This window comes from Rhinolophus ferrumequinum, chromosome 18 (assembly GCF_004115265.2).
Source record: "Rhinolophus ferrumequinum isolate MPI-CBG mRhiFer1 chromosome 18, mRhiFer1_v1.p, whole genome shotgun sequence".
NCBI lineage: Eukaryota > Metazoa > Chordata > Mammalia > Chiroptera > Rhinolophidae > Rhinolophus > Rhinolophus ferrumequinum.
In genome coordinates, this window is record NC_046301.1 from 43,232,842 (window position 1) to 43,254,049 (window position 21,208).

At 50.1% G+C, this 21,208-nt stretch overlaps 1 protein-coding gene across 2 annotated transcripts in view; it reads right to left on the bottom strand.

The window, feature by feature from the left end:
- SLC25A37 (solute carrier family 25 member 37) overlaps positions 1-16,506 on the bottom strand; it is a 35,861-nt gene extending 19,355 nt beyond the window's left edge. Inside the window, exon 1 of one of the 2 annotated variants that reach the window (XM_033134123.1) lies at positions 16,224-16,506. In XM_033134123.1, the coding sequence (XP_032990014.1) occupies positions 16,224-16,433 (210 nt within the window). In that variant the 5' untranslated portion in view covers positions 16,434-16,506. The remainder of the gene's footprint in view (positions 1-16,223) is intronic. The other variant, XM_033134124.1, reaches the window with a different exon arrangement.
- Positions 16,507-21,208: the final 4,702 nt, after the last annotated feature.

The window sequence follows — 21,208 nt, forward strand, 5'->3', positions numbered from 1 at the left end:
AGGGAGTCATTTTTAAGTTTTACTGGGCGCCGAACGGCAGGAACCCTCAATCCTGTGTGAGACTTCATGCTGACTCAAAGCCTCGTCCTGGAAACAAGAGCTCAGATCTATGATTAAAACACAGCTGTCTGACTAGGGGTTTCTAGGAGAGAAGGAGATTGGTGCTGGGGCTGGAGTGAGTGGCCAGACTGCAGTAGCCTCAAGCTCGTACAACAACAGCGTGGTTCTACCAAAAGGTTCTCCCTACACCATGAATAGTGCGTCGCTAGGGGTGCTGGGATGAGCAGAGCAGGTATGGAGTCCTTGCCTTGAAGGAATTTCTAGTCTAGTAGGGGATGGAGAGAGTAAACCAAAAGTCATATAAGTAAACAATCAATCACAAACTCTTAAGTGCTACAAGAGAACAAAGGAGGAAGGGGACCTAGTTTAGATGTGGGGAGGGGTCCTGGAAGGGACCTCGAAGCCGATACCTGCAGGCTGAGAGGAGTCAAGCAGGTGAAGGAAGCATCGGAGAAAGGGTCTCCGTGGGGGCACAGACAGTGGCTTGTGGGATAGGGACAGAGGCCCTGAGGAGGCTGGTGTCCCTGGCAGCCTGCTGAGTACCAAGAGATGAATCTGGACAGAAGCGTAAGGACACAGAGCCCACGGCAAGCGCGGAAAGCCATGGCACAGGAGGTCCATGTTTATCCTTCGTGCTGTGTTTCAGTCTGTCCAGCCCTGCCTGCCTGCCTTGGATTTGTGAACAGAAAAGGAATGGAGGGAAGGAATGAGGTGGATGAAACAGGAGAAGGTTTCTCACTGTGAAATCTAAAGGGAGCGCAAACCATGGGGATCAACGGTGTTCCTGTCACCATGATGGGAGACACTGCTGCAAGCCTCCCCTAACCCTGTCACTCCCTCCAACGCTCCCCCAAAATGCTCAGATTGCCTGGACTAACCCCATCTGTGCTACTGGCAACCTTGCTGGCTATCTCCGATCCCCTCAATGACTCAGCTTCCTGGGAGTAGATTTGTTAAAGATCTGTCAGGAAAGAATCAGAGAGCTATAAAGAGGGCCTTCCAGAAGCATCTGCTCCATGCTCCCCTTGATTCCAGAGTGGGGCTGTGGCCATTCAGCATTTCTGGAATTGCCTGAATGCATGGTTTGCCGTCTCTAAGTGTTGTAGTTGGAGGTTTCAAGTAAATTAAACAAACTGTAATTTCTAAGCAGACACTTTGGGATGCAGGGGCCCCCACATCGTATATCGGCAGCTGGGTCCTCTCCCTGCTTCTCAGCCTCCGGAAGAATTCCAGACAGGGGTCTTCCTAGCTTCCTCCTCCTACTCCTCAAAAAAAAAAAAAAAAAAAAAAAAAAGTGCTTGTAAGTCTATAATTTGCATTCAAAGTCAAAAGAGGATGTCCAAAAGTTATATTGCCCCCTGGGCAAAAAAGGAGTGGAAATTTTAGAACCGGATACTTAAGAAACCATTTAGTTTTAGTTCAATCTCTCCATTCTATGGATGAAGAAACTGAGACTCAGACAAGTAAAGTGTTTCTTCCAGAGTCTCTCAGTTGGTGCGCCTCTGGTCATCTTAAGCTCATTACGATTCGCCCTAAAATGCAAATATCAATGTTCTGTGCGCACATATGCAGGAAGACTCTGCTTTGCCTTGCTTCTCCATGTTTCATTCCCTGCCCTCCTCATTCAAGAACACCCCGCGTGGCCAGTTCATGGTTGACAAAACTTTTCCTTGTCCCTTAAACTGCGGTTGCTCAAAGATCAGATATCCGTTTTCAGTTTAAAGCAGCTTCTAGTAAAAGCCCAGCTTTGTGGTAACTTTCAGATTTTAGGGTGTGAAGGAGAATTTCAGAAACATTCTTATGATTTGGATTAATGGAAAATACAAAATACAAAAGACCCGTGGAAGAAACACTTCGAGGGAAGTTTAAAAAGAATTCTTTCCCAAGGTCAGGGAAAGCATCGCGGGGGGCGGGGGGGCACATTTTCTGGCCTGTGGAGGGAACAGCGCCAAAATTGTACCAACAACGCACCCTATCACGACAACCTAGTTTCAACTTCTTCTCTACCTCCTTCCAAAACTTGAAAGATTTGTTTTGGAAGAAAAGGAACTAAGAGTCATTCCAACTTGTCAATATATTCCTTATTGTTATACTGTTTTTATCATGAAAAGTCATTTCTGAAGCTGATATTCTTGAAGCTCTAAGGGCTCACTATAAATCTTCAGTTATTTTTGAAGTTCATTTAACATGTCACCCTTCCTGGCCTGTATAATGAATAAATGTATATTAATATAGTGATTGTCTGAGAAGCCAAGATTCAAAGGAAAAAAATTATTTTTAATACAATTACACTAAAAGAGAGTTCTCTAGTCTCATACACACTTTATGCTTGTAGTCCTTTCACTAACAACCCCTCTTCCTGGACATTTTCTGTGGTGTAACTTCAACCAGATCAAATCTAGACTATTTTGACTGGGTAACAGCTCAGCATTGTAAAGACACTGAAAAAGGCCCACACAAGTCCTCCTTGAAAACACCCAGCAAACAGATTTAGTAACAATGACCTCCTGTGCCAGGGGAATCCGCCAACACAGAAATAGAGGGCTGGCCTTGGGGTCAGCTGGTTCTTGCCCATGTCACCACACTGGCCTTTTGGAGAAACAGGACTCAGTTTCCAGAAGCTGCGAGATCCAGGATTGTCTGTCCAAACCCTGGACTGATACAGATGTCAGGAGAAAAATCCTCCCCGGTTTGAGGCCCTTTATCAAAATCCCTAGAGGCTGATGGACAAGCCCAGAGAACTGAACCCTCTGCATTTTATAGGAGGCTCCACTGGAGAAAGGAAGACTAAAAGGAAAGAGAGGGCAGGAAAAAATGTTCAGCCACACAGTTGCCTTTAAAAAGCAACAAGGAATGACGTATGAATCTGAATGTCAAGAACAGGTCCCAGGGCTCCGGGCTCCAGATCAATCACTGTCCGTCGGAAAGCTCACCTACGCTGTCTGTCAAGTCTCTCTCTCATCATCCTACTGACTGTGGCCTGGGTTGGTAAAGGTCACTCAGGCAAACCATAAACCTCCACAAATCCCATGGCTGTATTTAAAAAAAAAAAAGGCTGTATTTAATTTTTTAGCCACTTATCTCGCTGCTACTCAAGCTGGCATGTGCCACTGATGCCACCCATTAAATAAGAACCAATTATGAGCAGAAAGGCCTTTGGCATAACCGCTTTCCTCCCTTCCTTCGTGTTTCCTCCTTCCTCGGGTCTTTGGCTCTGCAGTGAAAGTTCCCACCCAGGGAGGAGGCTGGGCTTCCCTGGAAGCCACTGGATAGTTGTTTGGTGGCCAAACAGGGAAATAAAATTTTAGAAGAGGAGTAAGAAGCGGGGTTGGGGGAGGAGGTGAAGAAGGAGAAGCAGGAGAAACAGTCAGAAGCAGGGGGATCCTGCCTGGAGGTCTTGCGTGGTAACCCCAAACCACAAAAACTTTCTCAGCTGATTCTGCAGGCAGAAGGCTCAGAGCAGAACCCCAAAATCAGAGGATTAGGGGGCATACCAGTGTCCTGATGATGGCCAGGCACCTTGGGAACAGGATGTGACATTCTGGGGGTCGGAGAGAATCGTACAGCTTTGTACGAACGTCTACGTCTCCTTCGGTCTAAGATACATAGTGAGATAGTATTTCCTTGAGGAGCCATTTCTGTACGCCTCCCAACAAGGGTTCAGGTTTCCTGAGGTCAGGCTCGTCAACCCTGACAGGAATGTTTCAGACGGGACTTCGGTGGGAAAAGACCTCAGAGCTGTCAGCCTCCCAGCTCCCTGGCACAAGGTACACAAAGCCACACCCCATTTAACCCCACTCCTTGATTCATTGAGTCAATCAATGAAGACCAGGGAATGAAGGTGCATTTTTACAAATGCCTTTCTTTCAACTCTGCCTAGGTAGCGATGTTTCTATGAACCAGACTAACACAAGCCAACATCTAGCCAACAAGCCGTGGAGACAGTGACTCAGGAAAAACTATCTTGGTTCTTCAGTAAAAACACACCCTGGGCTCACCCTCCATCCACCCTCTCAGACACATGCACACACACTGGCATCTTATGCTTTGGAAAGGCTTCCCCACCTCTCCAGTATGACTTCTTGGATCGGATCATTGCCCAACCACCCCGCTCCTTTAATCCAGGCTCTCGACAGTCCCAGGTCACCCTTGGGACATCCTCTATTCCAGGGAGGGGAGCGCCGGAAGTCACAGGCAGTTCTGGTGTGTGCCCAGCGAACACGGCTGCCCACTGGCTGAGGCGCCCACCCTGCACCTTCTGTGCCTGCTGCCAGGCCCAGGCCAAGACCAGGCATTAACAAATCCCTCTATGTGGGTGGCACAAGGAAGGGAGGACGGGGGACCCCGAGACAAAGGCATCTGTGTCCTACCTCCTACCCCTCTTAACTTTTCTCTGTCAGCATCACGAGCAAACAAGGAAACAGAGATGGCAGGGACCAAGGTGGGAAAGTCCCCAGCCTCATCTGCCTGGTACTCAAAGGGGCAGACTCACTTAAAAAAGTGAGCATACAGAATGATAACCCCACAGAGATGACTGGGCCCTAAGTACCCTGGGCACACAGCTGTCCTCCACGACCGTGGCTTGTTCCAGCTCCTCTCATCGCAGGTCCTACGTTCTCAGTGTTAAATATATTTCTGAGCACGCCGGCAGTATAATTGGCTCTTGCTCATTCCCCAGCAGTCGGGCCCCCTGGTCTTTATCCAAAAGAGGGGAGACACTGTCAGGAGAGAGGTTAAGTGTCCAAGGCCACACAGCTGCTGTGAATCCTACAGTCCCTGGAATGAGAGCCTGTATTTTCCATTCCAATGAGCTAACCTCACCTGTTTAACAGGATCCAGTTTGATAATAAATACCATGGCCTGGCACCTGCAGAGAGCTTTATACTTTTTTAAACTGTGTTCACAGCAAACCTGGCTGCATTTTCTTCCTAGATGCAGTAAATGGATCTGAAAGGTGGGCAAGACAGGCACTGTTACTCTTCCCTATCTAGATGAGAAAACTGCAGCCCTAGCAGACCAACAAACTCTGATAGTGCTCTTCTCAGCAGGTCATTTTTATGCTGTGATCTGGAAAGGAAGACTCAGGCCAGTTCACACTCAATTCACTATACTGAGTCCAACTTGAACTCCCTGCTGAAATGAGGAGGTGCCAACAGCAGCTGCAATTTGCTCCAGAGAGAGAAGCCAGACAGAGCCAAAAATATCCTATGGCAATAAACATTTGTCATCATCCCCTTGTCCTCCATAATGGAATAGATGACCAAGGAGCTCCTACCTATACATTAGAGCCCTAAGTTCCATGCCCTACTTTGATTTCCTGTTGGTACTCCCTTGACTCCAGTTCCTCCCTCCCAAGAACGCAGCTGGGGACCCATCATCTCCTCTCTCAGAACCCAGCTCAAGGGCTCTGCCGTCATGAACATCTGAGTCTGCACCCCAGCACCTCACTTCCTTGCTCCTACATGATTCTCTTCCTCGATTCTCCCCCTTCAGCTCTGGTGTAGCAGAAAGAGGCCCGAGTTCCAGGGCATGTTATTTTTCTGAAGCTCAATTCTCTCATCTATGAAATGAGAAAGAGCACATGCCTTTTCCCACCTTCAGAAGACAGCTAAGAGGATCAAATGACAGAATATAGGTTGAGACAATACAAAAGTACTGCAATATACAATTGCAATAGCAACATACAAGCATAACCAGCCATTCAAGTAATAACACTTTCAACAACGATAATAGAAGCTAATATTAATTGAGTGCTTACCATGTACCTGACACTATTATTAACACTATTAACACAATTATTCTAGGTGTGTCATAATTAATTCTTATAGCAACACTCTAAGTGGGTACTATTACTATCCCCATTTTACAGATGAGAAAAATAAGGCAGAGAGAGGCTTCAGTAACCTGACCAGGCGCCACCCCGGCAGTCTGGCCCTAGCACCTGTGCTGCTAACCTGAACCACTCTACTCTTAATAGTTAAGCACATTGTCTCTGATACGATCTGCCTTTAGCTGGGAATGCTAAGGTTTACAAAAGCCATCCACAAACGTGATACCACCTGAGCTTCTCAACAGACCCGTCAAATCGATAAGCCGATGATATTATTCTAAGGGACTAATATTAGTCTACTAGACACAGACAACAGCCCAGAGAAACAACTCCCCCGAGGTTTCAAAGCTGGTTAATGGCAGGACCAAGACTTAAATCCATGGGGCCTGCACCTCGCCCCAGGTTCGATGCCCTTTCTAGAGCCTCCAAATCAGCACAAGTCTGACACCCACACCCCCCTCCCCAGCCCCTGCTCACAGCAGCCTCTCCAGTGTAGCCTTTATGGTTATACCAGGGAACGATGAGATCATCAGGTCAGGGGTGTTTGCCAATCAGACCTCAGGGTACCCCAGCTTTCTGAGTCTCTCACTGGATGCGCCCTATGGATCCAGAGGCTGGTGGCCACAGAGGAAGTCCTCTTGGTGACACAAAGCTACGGCCCCCAACTTGACCCACAATGGCCAGATGTTTCCTAAACCTGTGATGCAACAATTGCTTCAACCAAGCTGCTGCTGGGATTTCTATTTCAACATGTTTTGTTTTCCCTTCAGAGAAAAGGCATGAATGTGAAACCAAAACACCTTGTAGTGACCAGACAACGAACGGCCCTTCCCTACTGACTGGGATTACTGGCAGGGTGGGGTATGTTTTCAAAAGTGCCTTATATGAGCCAATTTTGGCTTTCAGAATGACTAACAACCTCAGGAGTGAGGAAGAGAAGGCGGGGGCAGGGTGTACAACTGATGGCCACTGTCTTCTACAGAGCAAGGAGCCAACTCAAGAATTCCCAGCAGAGAAGCCTGAGTATCACAACCGTACCCCAAATCGCGTGATGCTTCCAGCAGGCTCCAGACCTTCAAGATGGCAGCCTGAGGACCCCAGCTTCAACACCCCAGACCTTATGCTCATTTGAAAGTAAATATCAAATTGGGCCATTCTTCTCTTCAGAGGGACCCAGTTCTGTCATCGAAGCTCAGCGTCTAATTATAGGGAACACGCTCCGGGAACAGGGGCCAGGACTTAGTTTTGTTACCCGCTGTCTAGCACAGAGCCTGGCAGGGAGGGCATTTGGTTCCCGTGGAATGAATGAAGTGGGTGGCCAGGTGAATTCATAATCTCATCAGGATATGACTGTGGCTTGCCGGTCCGACCGCTAAAAAAGGACAAACAAAAGGGCAGAGAAAATCTGTTTGTGGCCAAGACACATTATGGCATCAACAAAAACACAACACAAAACAAAATAAAAACGAGTATTTGTTTAATAGCAGTTTTAAAAGCATTTTTTTCACTTTTTTTCCCCTCTTTAAAACAATTGTGTCTTTATTCATTTAACCGCCATTTACAGAATACCTTTTCGTGTCTTGCTCTGGTAGACATGCCAGAGAAGGAGGGTCTGAGTCTCTGCATGCCACACAAGGTAGTTCGGGATTTATTCTGAAGGCAACGGGGAAGGCTAGGAGAGCATGAAGTGGGGAGACACCACCTGCTGTGACCTGCAGGCGAAGGCTGCTCCTTAGCCCCCCTCACAGGCTCTGCTACACCCTGGAGAAGGGGCTGGATTTTCCATTCCAATCAGGATCCCAACTTGATAATATACACCATGACCTGGCACCTGCAGAGAGCCTTATAATTTTTAAATGGTAGAAAGGTTTGTTCACTGCAAACCTGGCTGCATTTTCCTCCTAGACGCAGTAAGTAGACCTGAACGGTGGGCAGCACGGGCAGTGCTCCTCTTCCCTATTCAAGATGTGGAAACCAGTCCACCAGGAAGCTGGAGGGCTCTGAGGCCGGAGTGAGCAGGACCGGCTATGAATGACTGGTGGTAACTGTCAACGAAAACTTCACTGAGCACCTACTATGTACCAGGCAACTGTTTCTGGCAATGGGAATGTACCAGAGAACAAAAGAGCAAAAGATTCCTGCCCAATGGGAACTTACATGCAAATAAGGGGAGACAGACCATAAACAAGATAAAGGATATTATAAATACAAACAAAATATATAAATAATCAATAGAAGTAAACAGTATCGTGTGTTAGAAGGTGATGAATGCGGTGGAGAAAAACAAAGCAGGGAAGTGTGGGTGAGAGGAGGGCAGGGAGTATTCAGCTGTGAGTCAGGTGGTCAGGTAAGCTGTCAATGAAAGGTAGCTGAGTGAGGCCCCCGAACCGAGGTGGTAGTCCTGGGGGTAGGGAGAAGACAACAAACTCAAGAGATATTACAGACACACGTGGCGGGTAGAGAGGTGGCAGGGGCAGGGGTGGCAGCAAAGCTGAAGATGACCACCAAAATGACCACCACGTTCCTGAGAGACGGGGCCCAAGCTGAAGTGCAGGCCGAGGGAAGGTCGGGGTGTCCACCCTGGACATGCCAAGGCCGAGGAGCCCACGAGGCAGCCAAGTGGACATGTTTGTGAGGCAACTGGATACCCAGCTCCCGGAGGGACTGGACCACAGACAGCGATCTGCGAGTTATCAGGACCCAGGTGAAAACTGAGACGTGTGTCCTGGGGGAAGAAGAGGGTGGAGGGCAGCGTGCTGAGGGAGACCAGGAGGGGTCAAAGGGACGGAGCAGCAGCAGACCCAAAGGGGGAACAGAGAGCGCTGTGGGGTCTCGGGGTCGCAGGGCCACCCTCACAGAGGTGCCCTTGGCAGGGTGGGGTCAACAGCAGCAGAGGGGTAAGGAAAACAATGACTCCGTTTAGCAAGGAGCTGACTAGCGGCCTCGGTGAGGTTTCAGTGGAGTGGGAGGCACAAAAACCAGAGGCCTGGGGGTGACACGGGGAGGGAGTCCATGCCAAGGGTCAATGATCTTTTCATAACATCTATTATTTTAAGGAGAGAAGAAGAAGAAAACAAAAAAGAACAGCAACAAAAGTTTGTTTCCATGAAGAAAGAAGTTGCTACTTGGGGCCTGTGGGGGTCAAGGTTAGATGTCTGTGGTTTATTTGTTAATTTTAGATGGGACAGGCTTGGACCTGGATAAATGATTTTAAGAAGGAACCAGTTGGGGGAGGGGGAGGATCAAGATAATGGAACTCGGTTACGAGAGAGAGAGAGAGAGAGAGAGGGAGAGAGAGAGAGAGAGAACCAAAATAACTACCATCATGGCCATTTTTCGAGAATGTATGCACGACAGCAGCAAGAGCTCTGCATATGTTGGCTCCCTTAATTTTTCCAACAACCCCATAAGGTAGGTGTTGGTATTAATGTCCCCACTCGGCACACGAGGAAACTGAGCTTAGAGAGGTTAAGCAGTGTGCCCCAGGTGTGGAGCCAGGATTCCACTCCAGGTGTGAGGGTGGTTCCCACACATCGCCCTTCCCCGCCCTCGCTAAGTCACCCAAGAGGAAGGAAGGACCCTCTTACCTTACGTAGGTGGAGGGGTAGGGGATGGAGGGAGAATTGGAAGGACAGTGACAGGAAGATGAGTTTGAGTGGGGTCCTGGTTCCTCTAGGAAGTCGGAAGCAAGATGCCATGCAGAGGGCGAAAGAGTGGAGAGGTGGGGGCTTGAGGAACAAGGGCATGATCTGAAGCAGCTGTTGGGGAGGATGGAAGCAGCCTGACCAGAACACGTGGAAGGACAGGCTAAGGGCCCGAGAGGCATGGGCACACCGGCACCGGCACCGAAGAGGCATTGTGTGGCTTTCTCCTGAAGGGCGCGCTGCTTGCAGCCTGACGGTCGGTTCAGGATCAGGGGTTGGGCAGGCCGGTGTTAGGAGAAACAAAAGCAGAGGAACTGAGGGCCCAGCGGCTGCAATGATGGGCCACAGTGTCCAGGCTGGATGAGGAGGACAGGGATGGGCTGAGAGGAGGTGGCAGCTGGAGCACAGTGCGACCCTGAGACAGCTGTGGCCAGGCTATGAAACGTCTGAATTTAAGATCCCAGAGGCAGGTAGGTGCTGGGTTGGGACAAGTTCCCATGAGGCAAAGGCCATCAACTTGAGGTGAGGGGCGTAAAGAATAGAGGGACTTGAATATTAGGTGGTGACCGAGAGGGGACATTCTCGGGGTGATGACAGGATTTGTGGAGAGGCGGTCTGTGAGCGAACACCAAAGTCTGAAGACAATGAGGAAAAGCGCCTCCAGTCATGGTGATGATGATGAAGATGAAGATGACACCTGCAGAGCATTCACTACCCAGCAGGCACTGTTCTAAGTGCTGTAAGGATTTCACCCTCACTGCCACTCTGTGACATCAGTACCATCTTTTCCCCTTTCACAGATGGGGAAACTGGGCACAGAGAGGTGAAGAAACTGGCTCAAGGTCACACCTAAGTGGAAACTGGGACCTGGCCCAGGCAGTCTGGCTCAGGGTCCAAGCACCAACCATTGCACTATCCTGCCTCTAAGGGGAAGGACAGCTTGATACGAGGGAGGTCAAGTAACGGAAAGAAGGCAGCGGCACCCCCACCCAGCCCAAAGGCGCCTGGGTTTGAGCTGATGGGAACCGGTAACAGGACAGGAAGGCAGAAGGAGCACTCAGTGAAGAGGGAAGGCAAAATAAGGGAAGAAGGAAGCCATGGAAAGTTGGTTGGGAAGAGAGAAAGCAGGAAGAAAATCAGTATCTGCCTTTTATAGGTAAGGAAATTAAAACTCGGAAAAGCTGTGTCCTGCTCAACCAGGAAGTCAAAGACTGGGATCTGTATATCTTTCCAAGGCAGTTCCCTTATGGGTGAGAAATCCCAGCTCAGAAGGTGCTTGAGGGAAGGATTTTACAGTTAAACCATGAGCAAGGGATTTGACACATCCCTCCTATGAAAAATGTCAGCTGGGAACACTCAAGATGGAGGCGGGGAGAGGAAAAAAGGGGAGGGGAGGGGAGGGCAGGGCAGGGCAGGGCAGGGCAGGGCAGGGTAGGGCAGGAAGGGCAGGCTCTGGGTAAAGCAGAGCTCACGCCCTCCTGGAGGGCACTAACAAATGCCAGGAGGGTAGAGATGTGTCTATGGCCGGCACCAATGGGGCCAGACGAATCCTTGAAGATGAAAAACAAACAAAAATAGAAATTCTTTGAGAAGAAAAGGTTGGGTACTAGGGGAGATAGAAGAAGACCCAGAAGGTTCTGGGATTCAAGAGAGATTGCCAAAGGCTTTATTCAATACGAGCAAGACAGTTCATCCAGTGGGTCAGGGCAAGGCAACCCTCCTGAAGTTGGAAAAGGGTCAAGAACCCACACCTGTCCAAAAAGGGGAAGTGGGACTAAAGTCCTGAGGTTGGTTACTGCTTCAAAGAGCAATGGGACAAAAGCCCTCATAAATGAGATGGCCACAGGTAGCTAAAATGTGCCCTAGTGGAAACCAGGAAAGGGATGGGAAGCATTCTGGACCGAGTACCACCTTCCCTCCATGTGACACCCCTTCCCAACCTCCATATTCACACCCCTGTGGGGTTTAAACAAAGCAGTCGCTTAAATCCCCCCCTTAAGCCCCAAGTGCCTCTCCCTCCTGGAGCTGAGGTCACCTGAGGTCACCTTCACTACTCACTATAATGCGAGGGGCTCCCCTCCAAGCCCTCCACCCCAGCCTACCCCTGCCCATTTCTGGGCAGAGAGGGCCAGAGCAGGCAGGAAAGTTGCCATCTGGGGCCAAGTGCTGACTCTGGGACTGGGTGAGATCCCCGCCCACACCCCTCCAGCAGCAAGCCTACAGGGCACCCATGCCACTCTGGGTACTAGCATTTGGCCTGGAAATCCATGACACAAAGACTAGGAGAAAAGTTCAAGAATGCTCCTTTTCTGACTCCATACCCTTCCCAAACCCACCTTTTAGAAAAAGCACCTCCTATTGAAGGGCAGAAGAGAAGGGAGGGGAGGGATCCGAAGCAGACAAGACAGGGGTAGAGACAGAAAAATCACTGTAATTTTGTTGCTGGAACTAGAGCAATTCGGGATTTCACGCCCTTTTGAAGCTGAATGGCATCAACAACACTATACTTTGTTTCAAAAGCAATGAAGTGGATAGGAGGAGACTCCGGGCAGCTGCCTTCACTCCCCTGAGCACGCTTCCCAACAGTCAGCCTGCACTGCTGAGAACCATCAGGAGCAGACTCGGAAGTCTGAGGAATGCTGGGCCGTCCTGGCACCTGCCTGGCTCAGTGCTGCTCAGAGCCCAGCAGGGCCCACTACAAACCCCCAGGTCAACTTGAAGCTTCCACCTGGCTCAGCCCCCACCAACTCCTGGAGAGAATGCTGTCAGCCCTCCGTCTGTACCCTGGCTGGGAAGGAGGGCTCTTCCTAGCCGTCTGTACCCTGGTTGGGAAGGAGGGCTCTTCCTAGCCGAGTTCAGGACAGCAGTTTCCCTGACAAGCAAAGCAAGAGAAGGGCTGTGAAAAGGTCAACGGAAGTTCCCTCGCTTCAAATCTTTCCTGTTTCCTTTTGCTCCTGCTTTCACCACCACAGGACTCAGCATGGTCTACAAGTGGTATGCCTAATCGGGTTGGAATTTCCTTCTCCACCCACCTGGCATTCTCCCCACGGTCTTGAGCACTCCTGACCAGGGGCTCTCACATCTATCCCAAGAGCTGATCGAGGTGACTACGCCACTTGCCACTTTGGAGCACCAGGAAGAAGGTCATGGAAAACTTGCTGCCCACCCCAGTGGGAAAGGAACAAGTAATTGCTAACCATTTGGCGAAAGCCCAAGAGAGTCCCCAGGTTCTCTCCCTCGGTCCTACGGTGGGGGCTCGGAACCTAAAGGAGAAAATCCGTAGCAAGGTTCCTGGAAGTCTGGCCCTTTCAAGATTAGTGAGCGAGCACTCATAGCCCACCACCGTGGGCCTAGGTGAGAGAGGAAGACATAGGAAGGGGCAGAAAAGTTGCCGAGGGTCTTCCAAACGCCTATCTAGTAATCACAGGCTGTTGATGGCTGGAGCTCCAGAGATTGATATTAGTGACCATCGGGTTCAGTGTTTTTCATACTTTTTTGGTCATAACCCTAAGCCAGAAGTACACTTCACCCAGCCATTCAGGTACACACACACATACCCATAAAACCCAAATAGAATTTCATGGAGCAACGCTTCTCATTACTGCACGTCATACACACTTGTACTCTGGCCAAGATGTTTGTAAAATGTTGATCCCCCAAAATAAATAAATAAATAAAATGTTGATCCCGCTAATAACGGGTTATGACCCACAGTTTGAAAACCGCAGGTCATGAAAGTGACTGACATTGGAGTGTGGGATGGGACTCCACGGGAAAAAGGTATGTAATACTGTAATGTTTAGCATTTAGCAAGGCTGGCTTTCAGCACTTACGACCACACCACCACGCATCGTGGTCTCTATTCCATGGTCCATACCATCTAGGATAGAAAAACTGGAAAAACCAGGCCACCCAACGTTCTCATTGAACTTCACGACATCAAAGTGAAAAATGTGTGCCTTATAAAATAATACTTAACTTTTTCTTCCAGGATACAATTTACATTGATGTGGCTTCAAGTTGACATAATTATTTGCAATTTCAAGTAACAGAAAAGAGGACAATGGGTGTTCTGTGTTCATAGTAAGGGGGACAAGTTAAAAGGGGGAGAAACACTGTACTGGTCCAGACAAAACGAAGGCACACCACAGTGCCTCCGGCATCAAGCAAGTCCTGGGCAGGGCTTGAAACCCAACCCAGAGCTCCTGACTCACTCCCAGTCTCCATCATCCAAAATACTTAAGATCACAGTCAAGTCCCCAAGCATCGCCATGACTCAGGCCTGGATGCATCCCTGCTATCTCCGGCTCGGCACAGACAACCGTGCTGACCTTGGCAGATTTTGGCATTCTGCTACAGCCTCACGGGGGTCCTATACAGGGGCTCCGCCACTTCACTCTCTCTCTCTGTCTCAGCTGAAAAAAATATACAAGACTAAGCCTTGCTACCCCTTCCAAAAATGTTGTAGTGAACAACGAGAGGTCCTTTAAAACGAAATCTATGGGCTTAAAAACAGAAGAACCTCCACGGGTCATTGTTCTGGGTCAGAGTTAGAATGCCAGCACCCAGAAGACTGAATCATTAGAGAACCCACGCCTTCACGTCACAGTAAAGCCCCATAAGGTGACAGCCAGACCAGCTCCTTCGACCACATACACCATGTTACGTTCACCTGTCCATGGCTGAAAACTGCCACAGGAAGTAATACTAAGTACACAGTGATGACTGGATCAAAACATACCAGTGTCTAAGGGGCAGGGAAAAAACTAAACACAGATCACACAATTTAAACCCGTGAGACAAATGCCTCTTTAACCTGTCAAAGGGAGCTCAAAAGGCATGACTAATTTTTTCTAATCCTAAGGATAAACTAAAAGGATGCTCTGAACCAAACTCCACGCAGAGGCCGAGGGCCTCAGAAGCGGTGTCGTTCCTTGACGGAAGGAACATCTCCACGACCCAGTGGGGCTGATGCCCGTTGAGATAACATCTCCCTGCTCCTGACTTTCCCCACACTCTGTCCAAGGCACTTGAGACAACAGCTTCAAATATGGGGAATTTTATTACATGGGAGGGATTCTTTCCTACACAAATGTCACCTGGTATTTGTCCAGGGTCTTTCCCGGAGGAGCTTTGAAAACCTAAGAGAGTAGATCTCCCCCACGCCTGGCAGGCAAGGATCATTACTTTAATTCCACACAGGGACACTGGAGGGACAGAAAGGGTGATGGCTCAGGCCCAGCAGCACAGACTCCGGGCCTCACCTCCCTGCAAATGCCTGTGCCTTCTCTCCCTGGACGTGTGCCTCTCTAGTCACTGACTGCCAGCTCTCCGAGAGCTGCCCCGGGCAGGGAAACCCTCTGAGTTAGACGTTCTGGCCTTCACAACGCTCATGTGGAGCCAGCATCAGCAATAAGATACAGCTGCCAGTGCCAGGGCTCTGTGGGCCCTGCCTTTCAAGATAACTGACACCTAGAGAGGCCCCCAGCCTTCCAAAGCACAGTGGGGCTGGAGCTAGAGGATACGGTGGAGTGTTAGCCTGGGGAGGTTAATCAGTTCACCTCTCTGTGCCTCGATTTCTTCATCTATTAATCCCCAGGTTTGCTGCATGAATTATCAGATGAGTTATGCCTACACAAATGCAACGTGTCCACACTACTATTACTTCCCTCCACTACTCTTTTCACTACTCTTTTTGACAGCTCTCTGTCGAACAGACAAATTCTGCCTGTCTAAAACTGCCTCCTTGCAGAAATGCATTTAAAACTACCTGCCTGAAGAAGTGTCGGGCGCAGTGAGTGACTATTACACAACCCACAGCAAGGGCTGGATAACACACCGTTCTCCCTGCCGGCCCACTTCCCTGCAACAGAAAAAGAGAAGGCAAATGTCACCGCAGGTCTCACGGACTCTGCTGCTTGGCTGCCCAAAAGTTCCAAGGGAAAAAGTGCAGAAATCCAAAGAAAAGGGTTCCGCGCCGCTGAACCGGCACCCCCCAAGACAGCTGCCAAGAACCGAGAAACCCTGCCACTCCCACAACCCCCCAAACACCCGGGAAGCAGAAGCCACACACCAGGGCCGGAGGGAGAGCTGCCCCGGCCGGGGCCACGTTTCTCAGCGCGAGTGTGGTTAGCGCTCCCCGGCGGCGAGCTCCCTCAGAAACCGCGCACGTGTGGGCAGCCCCCACCATCCCGCACAAGTCCGTGGACGCCTCTCGCAGCGCCTCGGACACCAGGAGCGCCAGCGGGAACGCCAGCTGAAGCAGCGACGAGCCAGGACCCTAAAACCCTTGGATCGCGTGGGCAGGCGTGGTAAGACTGCAAAGCTGCACCGATCGCCTCCGTAGGGAACCCCGCTGCCTCCACCGAGGCCAGCGTTGCTCACCACTTCTCCCCCGCCGCAGCCCTGGCCAGGAACGCGGCGGGAGCGCCCGTATGGAGTGCGGGCTGGGCACCCTCGTGGGCTTAGGATGGGGGCGGGGGTACGGCCCCGGGGCGGAAGGAGCCGCACGGCGCGCTCCCCAGCGCCCCAACTGCGCACGCCAGCTCGCGGATCGACTCTGGGCGCCGCGGCGCCGGGAGCGCGTGGTTTCGGGGCGCTGCCTCAGGGTGCTCTTGCGCGGGATGCACACGCACGCACGCGCGCTCTCTCTCTGCTCGCTCAGTCCCTAAAGTCTCCTCGTGCCTCACCTTCACTGAGTCTACCGGGTACATGACCGTGTGCTCCAGGATCCCGGCCATCGCTCCGGCTGTCATGTGGGTGGATAAGGAGGCGCTGGTCGGCAGGTTCTCATAGTCCTCCGACCCAGCGTCCTTGCAGCCGCCGCCGCCATCTCGGCTGTCCCCATCCATCCTGCGCCCCACAGCCTGGCTCCCCACGCCGCCGCAGCGCAGCTCCATCCGCCAGCTCCGCAGGGCGCGAGAGGCTGCAGGAGGTGGGCAGGGAGGGGGAGGGGGCGAAAAACTTCACTTCTTAAAGTGGGAACCACCTCCCGGGTGCTGCGGCGCCTGACGCCATGGCGGGCTGGGGTGGAGCGGAGGGGCCCAAGACACCAATCACTGGAAAAGAAGAGGCCGGCTGCGGCCGCACCATTGGTGTGTGGGCCAGTGTGGACCCGCCTCCCTGTGTGACGTCACTGTCCAGTGCAAATTTCCAAGCAACCGGACGGGGGCGAGAGGAGACGTTGGGGTGTCCCGGGAACTTGTACCACCTCGAGCGAGGTGGTGCTGCCTCGCTTGGGGCAGGCAATGGGGGGCGGTCCATGGGGAAAGTCAGCCGGGCCGTAGAGGGGGTATGTTTAGAGGTGGAGGGAGAGCAGGAACAGTGGCTCAGGAGAAATAGGCCCCCAGAGCCCATGGTTTTGCAAACAGTATTGCTCAGCAGGCTTTGGCATTCCTAAGGCCTGGAGGTGGGGAGAATTACTGCGAATGTCATTTATGGAGCAGTTATGTGGCCATATTGGGGGGGGCGGTGCACGTGGGGATGGAGTGGAGTTCTAGAACTGAGGACACCCTGCGCCATAGCAGTGCACCTCCTTTTGTGCAACACGAGGTCAAATACTGTGGAGAGCCTCAAAACAAGGCCCTCTTGTAGGCTGCTTCGAGAACACCCTTTTCGAAATGTTTTCTCTCACTGCAAACACATAATAGCTAAATTTATTCTTCCCCTTATTCTCACAAAGAGACTACATCCACCCTGCCCTGGACTGACCAAGACAATAACTAGTAACCAGGATGGAGCCCTTCTGATGAGGCACCTCTAGCACATTTTCCTCTGGGATGATATGCCTGGGAAGTCCCAGGGTAGGGCTGCAAAGTGGCTGAGAGAACAGCCTGCAATCTTACATCTCCTCCTGTCTTCTAAGACTCAACCCTCCTAGATCTTAAACTCATCCCAAGCTGGCTTCTTAAATAAAGTGTAACCCAGGCTGCTTTATTTCAACCTAAATAATACTGTCTTGCTCCATCTGGGGGAAAGAGAAGGAATGAAAAAGCAGGGAGGTGACCTGTTTATGGAAGTTTCCGTGAAAGTATGGCATTTGCACGTCTAAATGTCCATGTTCCAGAGCTGAAGACTTGCCTCTAGCTGATCAACCTCTACAGCACCAGACACCTAATTCAGAGAAGACTTCTGGTTAGGAAAACTGGGCCTTGAGATATGAGAGGGAGGAGACCTTGAAGATGTTGCGCCTGCTCTTTACCCTCTGCCTGGTCCCAAGGTTCGTGTCACAGCAACCCAGGCAGCTCTCAGGGATTTGAGATACCGTGATGGGAGCTTTGTCAATAGAGGCTTCAAGGCCAAGGCAGCATTGCCCTGTTTTTGACAGCTGCCAATGGTGGCTCCCAAGACAAGTGCTGAAGACGTGATGGGTAGAAACAAGCTCTGTGTTTAGTGTTCGCTAGAGAAGAACTCCCTGCTTTTGCCAAAGTTGATGTTTAAAACACATTGATCAAAAGCTGTTAGTATTCAGTTAAAAATGGATATCCTTTTTAAAAAATTTTTTTTTGAAATGGATACCCAGTACATATTAGCCCGTTGTCCCACTTCTGAGAATGTGACACAAAACTCTGAATATGCATGAAGCTCTTCTTCAAAGCATTATTTATAGTAATGCTTTAATGGAAACAGTCCAAATGTTTAACTAGACAGGAATGGCTAATTAATGACACATGTATTAGTGAAATATGGAGCCATTAAAAACTGTGGTTATATCATGTAACATGGTAAATGATTATGAGGCACATTAGGCGAAAAAACCAAATAAGATTCTATAAACATTACATTTACAAAATGTAAATATGCATGTGAAAAGAGTGAAGTGCTTATTGTGATAGAAATGTAGGATTATAGATAACAACTTTTACTATGTTTTTCAGACTTAAGTAATACTTCTATTGTTTCTATAATATAAAAAATGAAAATGAGTCACTCTTTTTAGAATATAATCTCCCAATGGATGAGAAAACCTCTGAACTTTACCATGGTGATATTGGTGGAAAAAAGTCACCCTTGGGCTGGTTAAGAAGACTCTTGACAAATGTGAACATGCTCATAATCTTCAGAGACATAAGATTATTTTTTTTAATTTTAGTAAATAAATGTGAATCCAGAACCATTTAGAAAGTTTTTGGAATATTTATTATAAGCAATATTTTTTCTCACCATATATGGTAAATATAGAGGTTTGGTACTCAGCATCCATCTCAAACTCCTTGTACTGCAGTGGCCAGAAAATTTTAAACTACGTTTCTCAGACTCCCTTGCAGCTAGGAGTCTAGAGTAAGTTAGATTCTGCCAATTCAACGAACTAGGAAGATCTGGGAGGTGGAAGAGAGATAGAGGGCACCTTCCGGCTGCTTTGATGGTTTCTGCTGCCTAGCAAGGTCACAGACACTTACTTGGGTTAGGAGCAGTTGGGGTGGCAGTGGCTTCCCTATTGCCACAGCATTGCAGTATCTGGTCACCACATTCATGGGTGTTGTGAGGCAATTGTGGCAGTGGGGGTGGCAGCAGTGATGGTAGCAGTCTCCTGAACCCTGTACCACAGCTTCAGCAGATGGCCTTCCTTACCTCAGTGGTGGAAGTCCCCTGCAGAAGCCAGTTTGTCAGTGTGGATTTGAGAGTTATCCCTGGTGGCCCAGCCTAGCTTCGACTCCTTGCCCATTCCAATGGTATTGTGTATAGTAGCTAGAGGGCATCCTGATGAAGGAGCCGTTCCTGGATGTCAGAATACAATAGCCAGCCCTGGTCCTAGAGCTGTGCAGAAGGCCTTTTTGGGAGAAGGGTGACATCCCAGACACCATAACCCAGTGCTTTGGCCACACTGCCAACAAGAAGGAAGCAGCATGGGGACCCAGGAGCAGAGCAGTGATCCTCTCCTGTGGGACTCAGAATGACTTGCTAGTTCCACCAGAGTCTTACATAAAGTTCCTGAACGTTAAGGTTCTGGAGATGTCATCATACCACCCTCACTCAACTGAGAACCAAGCTCCACTTAGAAAGGGGAAACTACAGACATTGTAGGGTGACGAGCACTTGACTTTGGAGTCATGGGCCCTTCAAGCCCTGCTTCCACCATTTACTAGCTGTATGGCTCTGGCCTATTTGGTTGGCGTGCCTCCTCGTCGGTTGACCATGGGCATTGATACTTAACACATGGTGAGGGGAATATAGAAAAAAGGTAAAATACAATATCCTGGTGAAGTATATATAATTTTGGGGTGCTGGGAGGAAAGATGACAGAAAGGAGTTACGGGTACAAAGGGAAGAGGTTCAGTCTTTCTCGAAACTCTTACTTTTTTCACAGTAGTTATTCTAGCTCTGACATCTGCCTGTCCACACAGATACCCTAACACCCTACTCAGAAATGTGGCCCACGCTGTGTCTCCCACTGGGGCCCCGGCATTCCTCTACCAGAGAGGAGGCCCGTGTCATGGAGCAGCTGCCGTGGGTCTGATGTGTCATGGAGCACCGTGTGGTGTGGCACCAGGGTGGGAGGTGTGTTTCCTGTCTTTGTTTTTCTCAATGGATGCCATACGTAACCACATTAATTTGAAGTCAAGTTTATATGTTGTGAGGGCTGCAAGCACCTCTGGACATGCAGGTCCCTCCCTCACATACAGATCTGGCCTGTAATCCCAGAATTTCTCAATTTCCCAAGGACAGCACTGTGTTTCCTAAAAGCTTATCTGTGATTCATAGTTAGGCATGTGTCTCCCGTGAAAAAGAAGAAACGAAGGTGAAAAGCTAGCCTCACTCCGGAGCCTCGGCAAACAAAGAAGGGGTGGGAGAGAGCCGTCAGGTACAGAGAAGGCAGATCTCCCTCCCTTTACCAGGCTTACAAAGGGTGGTGATGGGCCAGGGTCAGACGTGAGGGTTGAGAGAAATGTTGACCTACTCTGCCTCCCAAGAGCCTGCTGTGCTCATGCTCCGGCAGACATGACGGCTGAGTCCAGTCATCCCACGTGACGTGGCCCAGGCTCCAGTGCTGTGAGACAGTGCCCTGCCTCCTGTGCCGTCCTCCAATTCACTGACGAGACCCAACGATGGCAGCTGCCCCCTCCTCACGCCAGGGGCCGCACTGTCACTGAATTGCTCTTGATCCCACTCTCATTCAAGAGCCCATCCCCTAGCGGACGGCTCAAGGCCCCAGAGGTAGACAGAGGGGGTGGCAAAGGAGCTCTCATGCTCAGTTGAGGCAAAGTGTTGGCTGCATCCTGGGTAGGCTGTGCCAAATCTGTGTGTTTGCATGCGTGGGCCTAGGGCCATCCGATAGCCACCCACTACAAGAGCTTACATCTGTGATTGTACCCTGTCCTCACTGTTTCCCAGAAATATACTCAACTCTCCACAGCCTAATAAAATCCCTCCTCTTAAGCTATTGCCCTATTTCTCTCTTTGTCCTGAAGTCCCTGAAAAAGTGATCCCCCTCGATCTTGAAAAGGTCACCCATGATCTCAATGCTAAATTAGCCCCCTTTCCCAGTGTGACCTCTGCCTCCTCTGGAATTCCCTCCCTCACTTCGGCTTGCTTCCTGCCCTTTCTACAGTGCCCTCTGCCTCCTTCTCTACCTCTCCTTCCTCTCCATGCCCTGTCCTCAGAGGTTCTCCTCTTCCCTCCTCTTCCCTTCCCTTCCCTTCCCTTCCCTTCCCTTCCCTTCCCTTCCCTTCTCTTC